This window comes from Rhipicephalus microplus, chromosome 2, assembly GCF_043290135.1.
Source record: "Rhipicephalus microplus isolate Deutch F79 chromosome 2, USDA_Rmic, whole genome shotgun sequence".
In the NCBI taxonomy this organism is placed as follows: domain Eukaryota; kingdom Metazoa; phylum Arthropoda; class Arachnida; order Ixodida; family Ixodidae; genus Rhipicephalus; species Rhipicephalus microplus.
Window position 1 is genome coordinate 263,814,707 of NC_134701.1, and position 14,581 is coordinate 263,829,287.

At 45.1% G+C, this 14,581-nt stretch overlaps 1 protein-coding gene across 3 annotated transcripts in view; it reads left to right on the forward strand.

Moving 5' to 3' along the window:
* swm (Zinc finger protein swm) overlaps positions 1–14,581 on the forward strand; it is a 104,568-nt gene that overhangs the window by 42,281 nt on the left and 47,706 nt on the right. The window contains exons 7-9 of one of the 3 annotated variants that reach the window (XM_075880662.1): positions 3,535–3,693; positions 6,565–6,675; positions 11,975–12,118. In XM_075880662.1, coding sequence (XP_075736777.1) covers positions 3,535–3,693; positions 6,565–6,675; positions 11,975–12,118 — 414 coding nt within the window. The remainder of the gene's footprint in view (positions 1–3,534; positions 3,694–6,564; positions 6,676–11,974; positions 12,119–14,581) is intronic. The other 2 variants (XM_037421072.2, XM_075880673.1) reach the window with 2 other exon arrangements.

Genomic DNA, 14,581 nt, shown 5'->3' on the forward strand with positions numbered 1-14,581 from the left:
TGAGCGAGCGGGCGCCGACCTTGAGTATATATACAGTGCGACGGCGCATGCGCTGTCAGCTGTTGAATGTTCTCGAAGCGCGACGCCACATGCGCGTCCACTGGAGAATCAGGAGAATTGTAGATGTCGAACGCGGTGTGTAGAGGAGGAAGGGTGCACAGATGGTGGAGGAGTGAAGCGCGCGCGGTGTGTAGAGGAGGAAGAGATGCACAGATGGTGGAAGAGTGGGCGACGGCGCGACGGCGCATGCGCGCGCGTCAGCTGTCGAATGTTTGAGAAGCGGTGCGGATGGCGCGGACGGCGCACTACAAGGCGCGAGTATAAGATGCTTCCGCATCTAAAAAAAGTTGCTTCGTCGCTCATTTTCGTCATGACGGTGCCTTCAAGTCTATAGCGTAATTTGGAAAGGCCGCCGCTATCGTATTTTGCAGCAGACAGAGAGGGCAACAATGTGGCCAGAGACCAACCTAAAATTCCGCTACATCCCCCGTTGCATGGCGATCGTTCGACCGGTCGGAGAAACGATTCCCGCCTCCCCCAAAGAGCCGCGAGGAGGTTGTGTCCACACACTAACCCATGACATCATTATGACGTGATGCGCCATCCTCGCCTCTCTTCCGGGGATTTCTCTCTTATGGTGGGGGGGAGGAGGAGGAGGAGGAGAAAGAGAGGATCATACGTCCTGGCTGGCCTCGGGCTTTACCTGAAACGATTTTGTTGTAGTTACCGGGCGCACAAAGGTCACTGCAATCATTGCAGTCTCCGTTTGCAAAAAGCGCGCTCTTTTAGACACAGCAAAGTAACAACTGAGTCGCTTATTCGCGTGCATCTGTACTTGTGAGTATGTTTCGTGCGTCATTTGTGTGTGAGAAACCTGGGTCACGTTTCGATCTGCTTTCCATTCTGCGCGTGACCTTCCAACTTGTTGCTGTCGCATTCATTGCTTCGCCTTTGTGGCAAAGCTGGGACTTTTTTATTTCCACTGCATGGGTACATATGCATACAGTTGAATGGCATGCGTATACAGTTTTTCACAGGACAACCAAACTCAATGATACATGCAATCGGTAGTATGAGTCGCAGCGCAGGTACCTCGAAAACTGTTAAAGCCTTGTCTGTTAGCAGCGCAACGTGAAAGTGCTAGCACCTAGCGGAAAGGCCTGTTACACGTTAGCAGTAGCCTTCTTCAACCCTGGGCTCACTAAAGAGGTTCTTCAACTTGAAGCAAATCTGATGCAGTTTGCCGAAAAGGCTCGATATTTGCCCGCGCAGCCCAACCATTTACACTGTTTCACCAGTGAAATCCTTTATGCCAATAATTATGAATGAAGCGGTTCGCGGCCAGCATCCTTTCGCTTCGACGAAGCCACGCGATCTGACGCCACAATCAAGAAACTTGAGCACAGTGCCAAGCAAAAGTGCCGCGTTCGCCTTGTTAGGTGCAGCCATCTTTGTTATTTTGACCAGTGTTGGCAGCACACAGAGCGTTTTCTGGAGTCGCAGATTGGTAGAAACATGCGCGTTAGGTTTGATTTTTTTTTTATGTTGAGAATAAAGACTTGCTCGCACCTCCTCCAACTGAGTAATGCTGTCATTAGCTGCTACTGGCTAGAATAATTTAATCAACTTTCCTTGCAGAGGCACGAGGTCGTGCTGTGGGCTTATTCAGGCGGTCCGTACCTGTTTTTTTAAGCAAGGCTTAGTGTCACTGCCTCTTATCTTGGTTTTTTTTCTATTATATGACACCCATATTATACGGCGGTCTTGCATGGTCCCCTGCAACTCCTATAATCGAGGTTCGACTGTATGTTGATACGCTGATTTCATTACAAGTGTTCATGTCAAAAGAAGATTATTTTACTTGATGAGTATAGCCACGTGCATCTTCTTTATGTGCTCGAGGCCTGCATTGATGAATGGTGCAAATTAAGGAAGGGCTTCAGCTGTGTACACTCAAATCTTGATGTAATGAACCCAGATACAGTTAAACCTGCTTATAACGAACCTCTGTATAACGATTTCCTCGGTATAATGAAGTTTTTCTATTCCCCGTCATTACTGCATAGAAGCACATGTATTTGTGACCTCACAGTAAGATCTTTAATATAACGAGTTTTTAAAACGGACAGTCTTGAAATTTTGGCTCTTATTTTGCCATTTTGGCACGAGCGTGCATCGTCCATGGTTGCCCCACTGCGACAAAAGGCAAAGCGGCAGAGGCGCGCATGGTGCACTTGTGGCCCTGGCGACTCTCAGGCGAGAGCGAGCGCTCGGTATTGTGGGCGGGTGTGCGCGAGGCGGGCAGGTAGACCTGCGCCTCAAGAGCCGGCGTTGCCGCCGTTCTTGCCACCATAGGCCCATATATGGATGTGCCCTCCTCCCTCCCTCTAAAGCAAGAACAAAAAAAGAAAATTAATTTTGCATTGGCAGTGCCACGCTTCATGTTAGCGTCACATATGTTGGACTGCGCTGCATATGGAGGGTGCTTTACTGAATAGTTTTCAGCAGTATCCGTGTATTCATGTCGTTTGATCTTCATTTGTGATGCCGTGTGTGCATGCATGGTTTCATTGTGCATGCATGCTGGGGCCCCCAAGGATGTTAAGTTTTGCTTTTCTTTTTCTCTCGCTCCCCCCCTCCCCCCTCCTCAAATGTGGACCACTGTGTCGTCACTACCAAGGAGATGTCAGATTATGAGTTGATTGAATCTCTCTGACACCACGGTGACAATGACAAATCTTAGGAGGTCGACTCGTCATGGGCTTCCATCTTGCGCCTCGAGTTCGCGAAACCGTAGCTTTTGTTATTCACTTATTACCCCTGGCAACAACACGACGGTGCGTTGAATGCAATAGCAACAAATTATAATGTGTACAAAGTAAGGCTGGCAGCCAACTCCTTTGGATCCGATATTGCGAAACTCCTACAAAATGTTAGTGTAAGCAAATACGGCTTCGCCAGGGAGAAGTGCTCTTTTCACACAGTCCCTTTGTGTTGAAAGCGCACTGATGCTTGCCGAGATAGCACGCGTGCCAACTATCGTGACCGTGCCCTTAAAATCGGTATTGACTGTTGCCACACGAGCCCCCCCACCTGCGTTTTTTCATGGTCGTTCGAGATGGGTGGTTTTCTTTCTATTTGAACATTCAACGGCAGTTCTAACACACGCGGGGCATGTTATCCTATGCGCCCTCCAGGCAATAGAGATGGGCCGGCTCATTTGATCTTTGCTTAGTGTCTGTAAAAGCGCGCAAGCCTTTTTACAGACATCACGGAGAAGCAAAGCATATCGGGCTCCTAGTAACAGTTTCCTTTCCCATTTTTGTGTTGTTTATCCACTGCACTATCTATGCCTGTAGTGCAGTGTGCTGAGAAAGATGTATCAATGCATCTGTGACATTCAAATCAGGCTGTTAGAAATTAGCCAGATTTTGCAAATAAATGAAAAAAACAAAACTGGGCCACCCGACGTGGAGCACGCAGTTTGCTCTGTTTGTTAATTTTGTGTGTGTGGTGATTCCTGGGTGTTTGCAGAGCGTGGGTACTGCATGCGTGGCGACTACTGCCCCTTTGACCATGGCAACGACCCCCTCATTGTGGAGGACGTGTCAGTACTACGCTTTGGCCTGTCAGGGCCGCCCCCGCCCCCGCAACCCAACTCTGCCTTGCCCCCTCAGCCAGCACTGCCCCAAGGTGAGGCCACAGGAGCTGCACACATGTTTCCTAGTTGTACTCAATTTTTCTGTTGCCTCTCTCTCAGTTTGGCTGAAGCATGGAGTTTCTTAATAATAAACTGGAGAGAAATCTGGCACTATGGTCTTTGGGAGATGCAACTCAGTGCAACTCCGTGTGGCTTTTGGTGACCTACAGCTGTTTTGTTGTAAGATGAAGTTCACTATGTTCAGCAAAAGTTCAGCTGTCCCACTTGGCCATGTCACTGATTTGAGTCAGCTCACGAGCCACACAACAATGCACAAAGCCGCAAGCACATTCGAAGCTACATGCACAGAGACCAGGCAAATTCATGTAATACTAACTCTCATTCCCACAGTGGCTGAACAATCTTGGAGTCAGTGCTCCCTCTAGTAAATATTTTAGGAAGCTCTATAGGGTGAGGTATCTGTAATCTTCTATGGCCCATGCCTTGTGCTTCTGTGGAGGAAAAATAGACGTGGAGCATTGTTGATCAGGCAGGGTGTTTGAGAGTTGGGCTCTGCTGCTCACCAACAACCGAGATTCGTCTTTGTTAAATCCCAGCTTGAGTGGTGCGAGGTGCTTGCTTTTAGTTTTCTCATACCTTTAAATTGTAATGGAACGTGCTTTCCCATGTAAGAGCTACACTGTTGAACCTAAGTGTCTAAAGGGAAAAAAATTGTCCTTACCTTGCCATAGTGATAACAAAGCATGCATTGAAGCATTTATTCAGCCGCAGTTGTGCGATGCTGTATACACATTATTGAAGTGGGATGTAGAAGCATACAAAGCTCATTTTGTATCTTTACTGGAGTAACTTGGCAGAAAGCTTGCTGATTTTAAAAGTTGATGTCATCACAAATTTTGTTTTTCTCCATCCTGCAGCCCAACCAATCACACTTTTGTCCCACTTTGCTTTTTTGTAGTGACGTATCTTTTGATGCAAGCCACCATGATTGTATGCACATTAGTGTACACTGTGCAAGTTCCGGTGCGCTGAGCACAAAATCTCTTCACTGGTTGTAGGGCATACATTTGTACTAAAGTTGGTCGCACTCAAGTCGTTAACATTTTACTAGGTAACAGCAATCATTGTTTTCCTTGACACAACACATTGCTGGAGAATACCTCCATGTTTGAGCAGTGTAAGCTGCCTGCATTACGCATAAATTATGAGCAGTTAATTAGATGAAATATTGCAGGAACCAATGTTCCAACAATCGTTTGAATGCTGGCTCTAGCGACATTCTTTGTTCAACTCATCACTTCAAGCAAAAATCTTTATCGCATTACAGAAATGTACTTTCAATGGCTGATTGATTCCCTTCTCGTTTGTTGTATGCATTTGATTGCTATGGTGTGGGTAGATTGACTGTGCCTCGTTTATGTTTTGGCATCAAATGTAGCTTTTGCATTTGCACTGTGTCTGTGGAAATCATACTTCTGAGCTGTCCAGGCTCATGCAGCCAGCTCTTGTTTGCCCCGTGCCCCTCAGAGCAAGGGACCTATCGGCTGAAATAATCCATTCAAATTCCTCGCCGTAGCTTTTGTCACTGATCATAGCTTAGTTGGTTTTATCTTATTACTGCAATCTCCTGATAAAGCAGAGTCTGGCTCTGATGATGACGTATCAATCAAGGCTAATGTAAAGTCTTCCCTCTGTCATTCTGTGCAGCCTTCAAGTACCGCTGCTTCCCAGTGTAGATGCTAATTTACTCATACTTATGCACTTGTTGCACACTGGAAATTCAGACCCCAAGTTGGGAAGCGCAGCCTTGACATGAGAACGTATGAGGGGCATTTATAAGGTTCCTGTTCCCAGCACTGGAAAGTCAGAACTGCCATTCAGAACATGCATTGAACTGAGTGCACATCCCTAGCTTTAAGGGCAGGAAGCAGATTGGTGCTTTTTGGAATGCGCAGGATTGGAAGATAGTATGGCCTAAGAGTAGAATTTCTTGCAGAATTTTCGCACTCAAAATTTTGAGAATGATAATGCTGGCCAAGTGCGAAAAAACATAGCATTTATGGCTGTTTTCGTGTTTTTCTGCCTGTGTTTCATGTTTTGCTGTTTCATTGATTAAGGCATAGTTGTTTGGGGAATATTGTATTACAGGTGCTTTTTTTTTTTGCCATACCCTCTTACTTGCACTCTATACCTGCCAAGCCATTAGAGAATAAGTGAAAGTGAAGAGCTAGAAGACAGATTTCTTTGGGCTAGTTGGTTTGTTGCATCTAGTGAAGCCATAGCACTGAATAGACAGGGATCAAAAAAGAAAATTTGTAAGTAGCACATGACCTGGCATCATCCTTAGTTCCTCCCTGTCTTCGCGCTCCATACCTGTGACTGTGACACCGTTTACTCATCGTTACCTTCAGCACACATTTTAATGCTTGCGGCTGACAGAAAGAAAAAGCGTGGGCAGTAAGAGGAGCATATTAGTGACAAAGGAAATTGGAGTTATTTTGCTTGCAGTTACTCTAGAAAATGAAATTGTCTACCGTGTCAGCTGCCACCATACACAAACACAGTTGTCTTCAGAGAATGTACAACTCTTGTCCTATGTGAACCAAAAGGGTATTTGCAGGGGTTATTTTTACCATGATCAAAACATAGTGACTTACATCAGTGGCATTTTGTTAATCATGGCAGTTTGTGTGTGTGTGTGTGTGTGTGTCTGTGTGTGTGTGTATGTGTGCGTGCATGCATGTGTGTGTGATCCAACAAGTGTGTAATGTACATGAGGCCATGCCTCTTCTGCATGACTCTTTTTGAGTGACGTCCGCGGCACTGTTGGAAATTCTTTGGTGGTGGGTGTCTTCTTCCTCTCTCTTTCTTTCTCTCCGTCTCTCTCTCCGGTGGCTGTTCAGCAGGTGTGCCCTCTCTAGCCCAACTGCAGCAGGTTCTGCCACCCATGGTGGGCAGTGGCCAGGAGTCCCTGCCATCAGCCGCAGCAGCAGCCGTCGCCGCAGCCGCAGCCGGTCAGTGCGCTCTCTGCTGCTGCCGCTACTCGCAGACAACGTCCTGTGGCATTCACTGTGATTGCCAAGTGACTGCAGAGTTCTAACTTATTAATGGCGCTGGAGAACACAAAGCCAGAACTAACCATGTAACCTAATTTAGTCAAATCCTTTTATTACAAAATCCTCTACAACAAAATTTTTGCCACAACAAATAATTTTAGATTCTCCGGCAGCCGTTTACAAAAAAACAATTTAAAAAAAAAAGTCGTTTCAATGGACGCTTTTTCTAGATACTTACGCTTCAACGAAGTTTTTGCGAGTTCTACCATATGAAAGGAACTTGCCAGAATTGCTGTGAAATTTGGCTAGAAACTCGACAATTTCTAGTTTTCTCGTGACCTCCAGAGCTGTGCGGTTGTATCGCAACAACCGTGTCGACATTGGAGGTACACTTTCTACCGTCACACACACATCACGGTGAAGTTTTCACCATTGAGATGATTGTCGACAGATCACCTATCCACCATGAAGCAGCCGAAGGTTGATGCATTTGCAGGCCACTGTAGAATTTCTCTTGTAGAACTTTCTAAGAAGTTTTATTATAGTGCTCAAAGCAACACTACCGCTCGTCGTCACTAGCACTGTGACTGTGAATGAGAACCACGGTTTTATGAAGGCACACGCGTGACCAGCGTGCACATAATATGAGCATAAGGTATTGTTCAGGTATTGTTCAGGGCATAAGGTATTGTTCAGGGTTGAAGGGTATTGTTCAGAGTAAAATTGTCAGTACTAACATACCTGCAATAGCTGCAGTAAAACAAAAATGGAAAGGAAATGCACAGAGTGGTCTAAATATTCTTCAATTTTAGGCAGGTAAACTGTATCAAATGAAATAAGAGCAGCGAAATGCTGTAGTTGATGTTGCATCTTGGGTTAACGTGCTTTTAACCGTATTGTGACAACAGGGTCTTATTTTCAGACGTTTTCCTCGCATTTATACACAGCGGATAGGCATCGCAGAAAACCTGAGGCAAAACTAAAAGTGAACATTCACATTGTCATGCCTATAACCAGTTCAGTTGGTTTTATAAAATGAATTTCTTTGATACATTCGTGGGTGTGGGCCTGTGCTGTCTGTTGGTGTATGTGCAGTTCATCACCGTATGGTCAAGTATGTGTAAACCCAAGATGTATCAAATAGAGCTGATGCCAGTATCATCTTATAAGGGGGAAAAAAGGAACTGCTACAGGACCTTTTGAAAGCAGACCAAGGCTTACAGGCCTCCTATAAAACCAAAACAGCAAGAAAAAAAAAAGATCCCCAGAAAGCACTGGGTCTTTTGAGTATGCCTCTGCTAATAGAGAAACCGGTTTGTTAAAGGGATGCTGGACAAAAATTAGAAAAACTTCAGAAAAACTTGCGAAGCTTTGGAATTCAATTCGGAAGATGCACATGTTCATCTCCTCTTCTTCCCTTTCATCCCACTCTCCCCCCTCCGCAAAAATGCTGATGCTTTACCCCAGCCAGAAGCATTGTTCACTACCAGGAAAGATGGGAGAGCTAAGCGGGTCGAGAGATGAGGGCAACAGCTAGAATTGTTGCCTTGCCTGTTTCGGGCATATGTGACGTTGCCTTCTCTAGTTCAAGGAGCGGCCGCTAGACGCGCCTGTTGGTGTAAAACCTGTTAAATTTATTATCTTTCTGTAGTTTCTGCCTGGAATGAAGGTTGTCTCTATCGGTTCGATTACCGAATCTTTCAATTTGGTTGAAAATATTGAGGGCAAAAATTTAGTTCAGTATCACTAAGGTTCTTTATAAACTTGGCTACTTAAAGAAGCCGTGTGACACAATTTGAGCAAGTCTTTTTCATTGTCTCTTCTGGTGCTGTGGCGCGCACCAATAGCGTTGTGCAAGTGGCGACGCCAAAATCGAACGTGAGCTATTTTTATTGTGGGAAGTGACATCTTGTCATGTGCCAGTGATGACAAAGGTCGTTTGTTTTTTATTGGCTTGACGTGACAAGTACACGCAAATTTCATATGGTGATAGCTGGACCATACGAGTGCATGGTAAAAAACAGTAAAAACCTTTTCTTGCTCAGAAATAATTAATTTTTGTCTCTAAATGATGTATTTTTAGAACAACTAACATGACACTTAGTCGGGGAACGCAACTATGGTACGCCAGCAACTAGAGGTCGAAACGCATGCGGCATTTTTAATGAGCCAAAATTGCGACATGCTGCAGAAGCCGGCATTGTCGTAGAACGCGCCTTGCATGCAAGCGGAGAAGTGTCCTTACCTAAAGGACATGTAGTTTACACTGTGTGACAGTAAGAACATCTGCCACTCAATACACATGGTTTGTCGTAACCATGCCAACAACGTTGTCAAAAAGAGCAGTAGCGAGGTGCTTTGTGGAGGCCACCATGAGGTGACATTTCCAGTATGTCTTCATGAGACGCGCACAGTGATTTGAAGTGGTCTTTGATGTCAGCAGGAGAGTGAGGTGTGAAAGGGGATATTTCTTGTCATCGTCTGCTTGAATTTTTAACACTGAGGACTCGTAACTTCAGTTTTCATGCACCAATTCGCATCATAGTTGCATTCATCTCGGCAATCATTACTGCATTCATTACTGCAGGCTGTTAATAAAATGTCATGGGGCCCCTTTAAGGCTCTTCAACGCTGCTTGTGCCAATGATACAAGTTCGTGCCAATTGCACCTTATGACGAGTGAAGTCATTACGAGGGAACATGCACTTTTCATAAGTTTCAGTGGTACCAGAGGAGTTAACATAAAGTTGGCCAGGCTTTTATTTGTCAGTCATCTGTAAAAATGGTCAGCAAATGTAGTCGTAGTACTTCGAGTAAAGTGTGGGAAAAGTTGCTTCTAGACTGGTATGCATAAAAAAATTGTCTCAAAATAAGCCTATCATGTATGTCTTCATTATGGGAAATGGTGCAACTGACTAGACAGCTTTGTGTGGTTGCATATGTATAACTCCGATTGGCACCTATAGAGGGCGCCTTGAAAGCTGTGCACAGCGCCACTTCTGGTGTCGTGGGCGTGCAACATTGAGAGCCCTAGCAGACAGCTGCGCCTCATTGCTTTGATAGCTATGGTGGCACGAGTGCCCATGGCCGGTGCGTTAGTGCTTCTATAGCAGAATCTGAAGATATCTTGGGGTGGACATTCCTCCGTGTCGCCGCCATGAATAAATGGGAAAACCTGCATGAAGACAGTGATGTTTTCCACGTTAGTGAGCGTTTTGCTATATTCATCGTCAGTACTGACAGCTAAATGCATGAGTCAGGTGCAAGATGCTTACTTCATAACTGTCGTGGGAAGCTGTCGTTCTTTCACACTTAGAATATTATTGGTGTGTTCCCACTACCCGCACACTTGCAAAACACTCAGAGCATTTAGAAATATCGATGGCTTCGTACCCACTCGCCGTGGAAATCATGTTGAGTAGCCGGGCTGCATGCTTGTTTGTGCCGGCTTCGTGCCACGACGATTTCGGGCCACCGAGTCTCACGAAGTGCTTTGTTTGAAATCATCACCATTCATCGTAAACATCGCTTTTACCTTGCTGCTCGTGCTAAGAGCTTGAGGCGGGGGTTAGAAGAAGAACATGTTACGATTTCGGCCAGAGAGGACGCCGCAGGCAGGTTTAGTCTTTTTCTTCACCTTGTATAATGGCGGCGACAACGGCATGGTCACTTCTGCCACCGTCACATTGCTGCTGTCATTGACTACAACCTCTTACATTGTTTATGTTGCTTTCCGAAACAAACACTGACATGTACATCCGTCATTACTGCCTTCATAAAGCTTCTTTTATCATGTAGTTCTGCTACTCTCTGCCCTGCATCATTTCTTCCTATGCCCTGCACCAATCAAAGAAAAAGACTTCTGGACGAACCTCTCTAAATGATGTAATGCAATTCATCAATTACCGTGGTTCTTTCTTTTGGGGTACATGGGGGCTACAGCACTGGGTTATAGCCATGGGAGCATTTGTGATGCTGTATGCAATTTATTACGCAAGACGAAACGAATTCAATGCAAAAGATATTCGAAGGAAGCTTGTTCTTCAACAACATCGGTCTTTCTTTTTCGTGAATTAAGCGAATTAGTTATGTCGAAAACGATCTATTGCTAAACATTTTGAGATTATAAACAAATTCATTTATATAACAAGGCATTACCCATTTCATGGTCAATCAACCAGCATCTCAACGTGATCCTACCGGGGGCCCTTAGTGCTGCTGGATTTTACGGTAATATACTATGTAACTCAGTTCGCCCTTCAACTAATGGTCTTATTGGTCTTATAAACTCAACAAAGCAATAATTGATATCACATTGTATTTCCCAAAACTATGAAGGGTAGATGGCAAGTTAATTATTAAAGTTCATTAAAATGTTCATCAGCCTTGAGTGGAATTGAAATGCACTCAATACAATTCTTTTCTCACCACCTGTATGGCAGCTGGAACATCACGTAAGATCATTGCACCAGCAGAGGTGTAGTCTCAGACGAATTCAAGCATGCAGTGGCACAACGCCAGATGGCAGAGGGAGTGAGAGCCAAACACTTTTTACGTCGCATAGCCGTGGTCAACTTATTTCACTGCCCAATAAAGGAGGAATGAGTTGAGAAGCTGTAAAACGTCGTTCCCGTAGGATATGACGTGTACATGATTTCGATGAACGGTGTACTGGCTAGCGTTTGGTTCTGCTAGGGCTCTCAACGAGTGTCTGCTCTGACGGCCGTGCAGCGGTGCGCCAGTCACAGTGCAAAGAGTGGATAGGGTAGATGGGTCTGTGTATACATGGCCATTTGCGAAATGCCCTGGTGCCGAAAGGTAGCAACAGTTCAGTGATCCATTGCTTCAACTGCAGGTGCAGCGGTGACTTGCACTATACGCATATGCACAGCTACCACCACAATAACTGTGCTCAGAAAGTCGATGAGGTGTATTGTGGGGTCTTGATAGAATGGTTCATCAGCACTTGCATTAAATGACAAACGAGACTAACCATCTACGCAAATTGAATGATGAAATTTCAATAATAGGGTGGGACACAAGTTCATATTTTTGTCTTCTCTCGGTCATGCATATGTCTGGGCTTACCAAAACAAACGCAGTGGTTGGTAGTGCTTTCTCCTGCTTTCTCCTGCTTTCTCCCTCTTGTACAGGTATTTTATCACGTTATTTCTTGTAATGACGGCATATGTTTGCGAATTATTGCTTTTTGTATATGATAGTTGGTTTTTAGCTTGGTGTTTTCTTTCACCTGCAGAGCCGTACAACCCTGAAGCCCCAGGCATGGAGCGTCCCCTAAGAGTGGGTCCGCCCCCTTTCTGGGGTCCACCACCGGTCTTCCACACAGCCAGGACACCCCACAGGGAGCTGATTGGTGTGCCGACCATGCCTCCTTCGCAAGGTGAGTTGAAGCTGAAACTGCTCGGGGCTGTCGCCGAAAGCTGCAGGCAAAGAAACAGAAAGAGGGATAATAATTGTGGAAGTTTCACGTTGTAAAACGACAATATGATTCTAAGGGACACTGCAGTGGAGGGCTCTGGAAATTTTGATCATGTGGAGTTCTTTAAAAGGATCCCGAAACGGCTTTTTGAAGTTTTGTCAGCGTTTAAGTTAGAGCATCATCAAATCGTTCGCACCACAAATTCAGTGACACACTGTGTATCTAGGCCACTATGGACAATGATATCATACTCTCCTTCTCACCTCTGTCTGGCCTCCTCAGCGCGCTTGACATTTTGAGCTTTCAGCAGTCTCGACCTCCACGATCACACACCGACAGGTTGCGCGTAGTCTTGGAGGCCATCACATATTGCGCCCAGCAGCACACACGCCGCCTGGCAACAAAGACGAAGATTAGGTAGTGTTTCATATCTGCTCCAACAGGTGCCGCCACCCTACCAGATGACCTTACTCAGCACATTCTTGAGCCCATGACAGCCAATCAGATCAGCAGCCACGGTGACGTAGCTGCTGACATGCTCTGGGTTCGTCAATCAGCCAGAGCATGTTGCTCTTTGAATGGGTGGTTAAAAACACGTTTGGCCGAGTCGCAACAGTGTGCACTGATCTGCAGTGATTGGTAGCGTTAAAGTGTGTAATAAATGACACAGTTTACGCAGAGAGCTCGGATTGGTCTCTAAATAACACTTCTGACTTGGTCTATCAGCCCAATGTGTTTGTGCAGAATCGCCAAAACCATGTCAGGGTCCCTTTAACGTACACTTCGTTCTAAGTACTGGGTCCTCCAGCTTTCTGCCTCCATGAAAATGCAGCCCCAGCAGCCTGAATTCGATCCCGCGACCTTTGGGTCAGCAGTTCAGCACAGTAATCATTAAACCACAGCGACAAAGGGCAGAGAGAGGAATTAAAATAAGGAAGCTGATAACATTTGTTGGCAAAGATGACTAGAATGTAGGGCTTTCCAAAACCAATGCACTGCAACAGCTGCACTATCTCGTAGGTCATGCCTAGGCGCCCTGTTATGGCTGTCTAGCTTATTTCTGAGCAGGGATAATTGTGGCATTTTTTAATGGCAAAGCACCTTAGGGTCTCAATGTGTCTACGTGCATGTTCCGTTGTTTGCTACTGCTGCTGTCTACTGCTGTCGATTTGTTGAGTTCAAGAGAGAGACCACCTATTCTCGGCAAAAGATTGTTCACTCTCTCGCCACCACCTTGGGGCTCGCCGCGTGACAAGAGAGAGCAAATGGCAAGCGTTGACTGTGGGAGCGCTCGCTCGCCCGCGAGATACAATGTGCGGCACAACCGTTCACTGGCCACCCCGCGTATATGGGCACTGTATCTTAAGCTGCAGTGTAGCGCCAGTGAGAAATTTTTCTTGTGCGTAGTTGAACCGTAAAGAATTGCAGAGTGGGGGTTAACTGAAAACAGGCAGCACCCTTTGATCCTCCCTTGGTTTCACATTATAGTCGGTGACAACCTAAGAATAAATATAGGCTCCACCTACGAGGCTTGATTGCCCTTATTTTCCATGCCTCCGTGCTACAAAGGAAGTAGTTCTCGAACAGTGCCCATAATTTTCACACATGCAATCATTACCTTACAATACTTAATTGGTGTCGAAATACGGAATTCGAAGCTCGATAAATAAACGTGAGAAGGCACGAATTCCGTGTCAGCTCAGCAATATATCTGTTGTTTAAATCGCACCCCCACTGCGCTCATCTCGGAGTCCACGAAGACACAATGCATATTTCTCCAAGGCGATATTTTTGCGCTGTACCTAAGGTTGTACTAAACAAACAGTGCCACATTCAACGTAATGTTTAAAATTAGGAAATTGTTCTTTTGCAGTTTCACACAATGAAATAGGGGCACTAATCACATTTTATTAAGTTATTTGCAATATTTTTACAAAACATTTGCTGCCAGGTTTCTTCGCTGTCTTCTGTAACTGTGGCAACTATAATTCAAAGCGAAAAATAGAGAAGTGATCTGAGAGACTGAGATTGACTTCGTGTATTTTGATTTTTGTGCTGCCTTAAATACCGAATGTGCGTTTCGCGTCGCCGTGCTTGTCATCATGTTTGAGGTAAATGCCAATGTATCATTCGACATCTTGTTCCATCGAAATAAAAGAGCATAGAAGACATTATGCTTAAGGGGGCCGGTTGGTCTTTGTGACGAACAAGTGACAAAAAAAAATTCATTTTTTAAAAATGACGTATTTGGTTTCTGCAAGTATTTATCTCTCTGCAAGTTTTTACACACCAAGAAGTGTTAATTGTTTTGTAATGTCATTCTAAGTGTCCAGATTCTTGCTGCTGTTAACATGCAGAACCTGCAAAAATATTGGGAACCGAATTCGAGGCTTCTTGATAATTTGCCAGCACCTATGTTAGAAG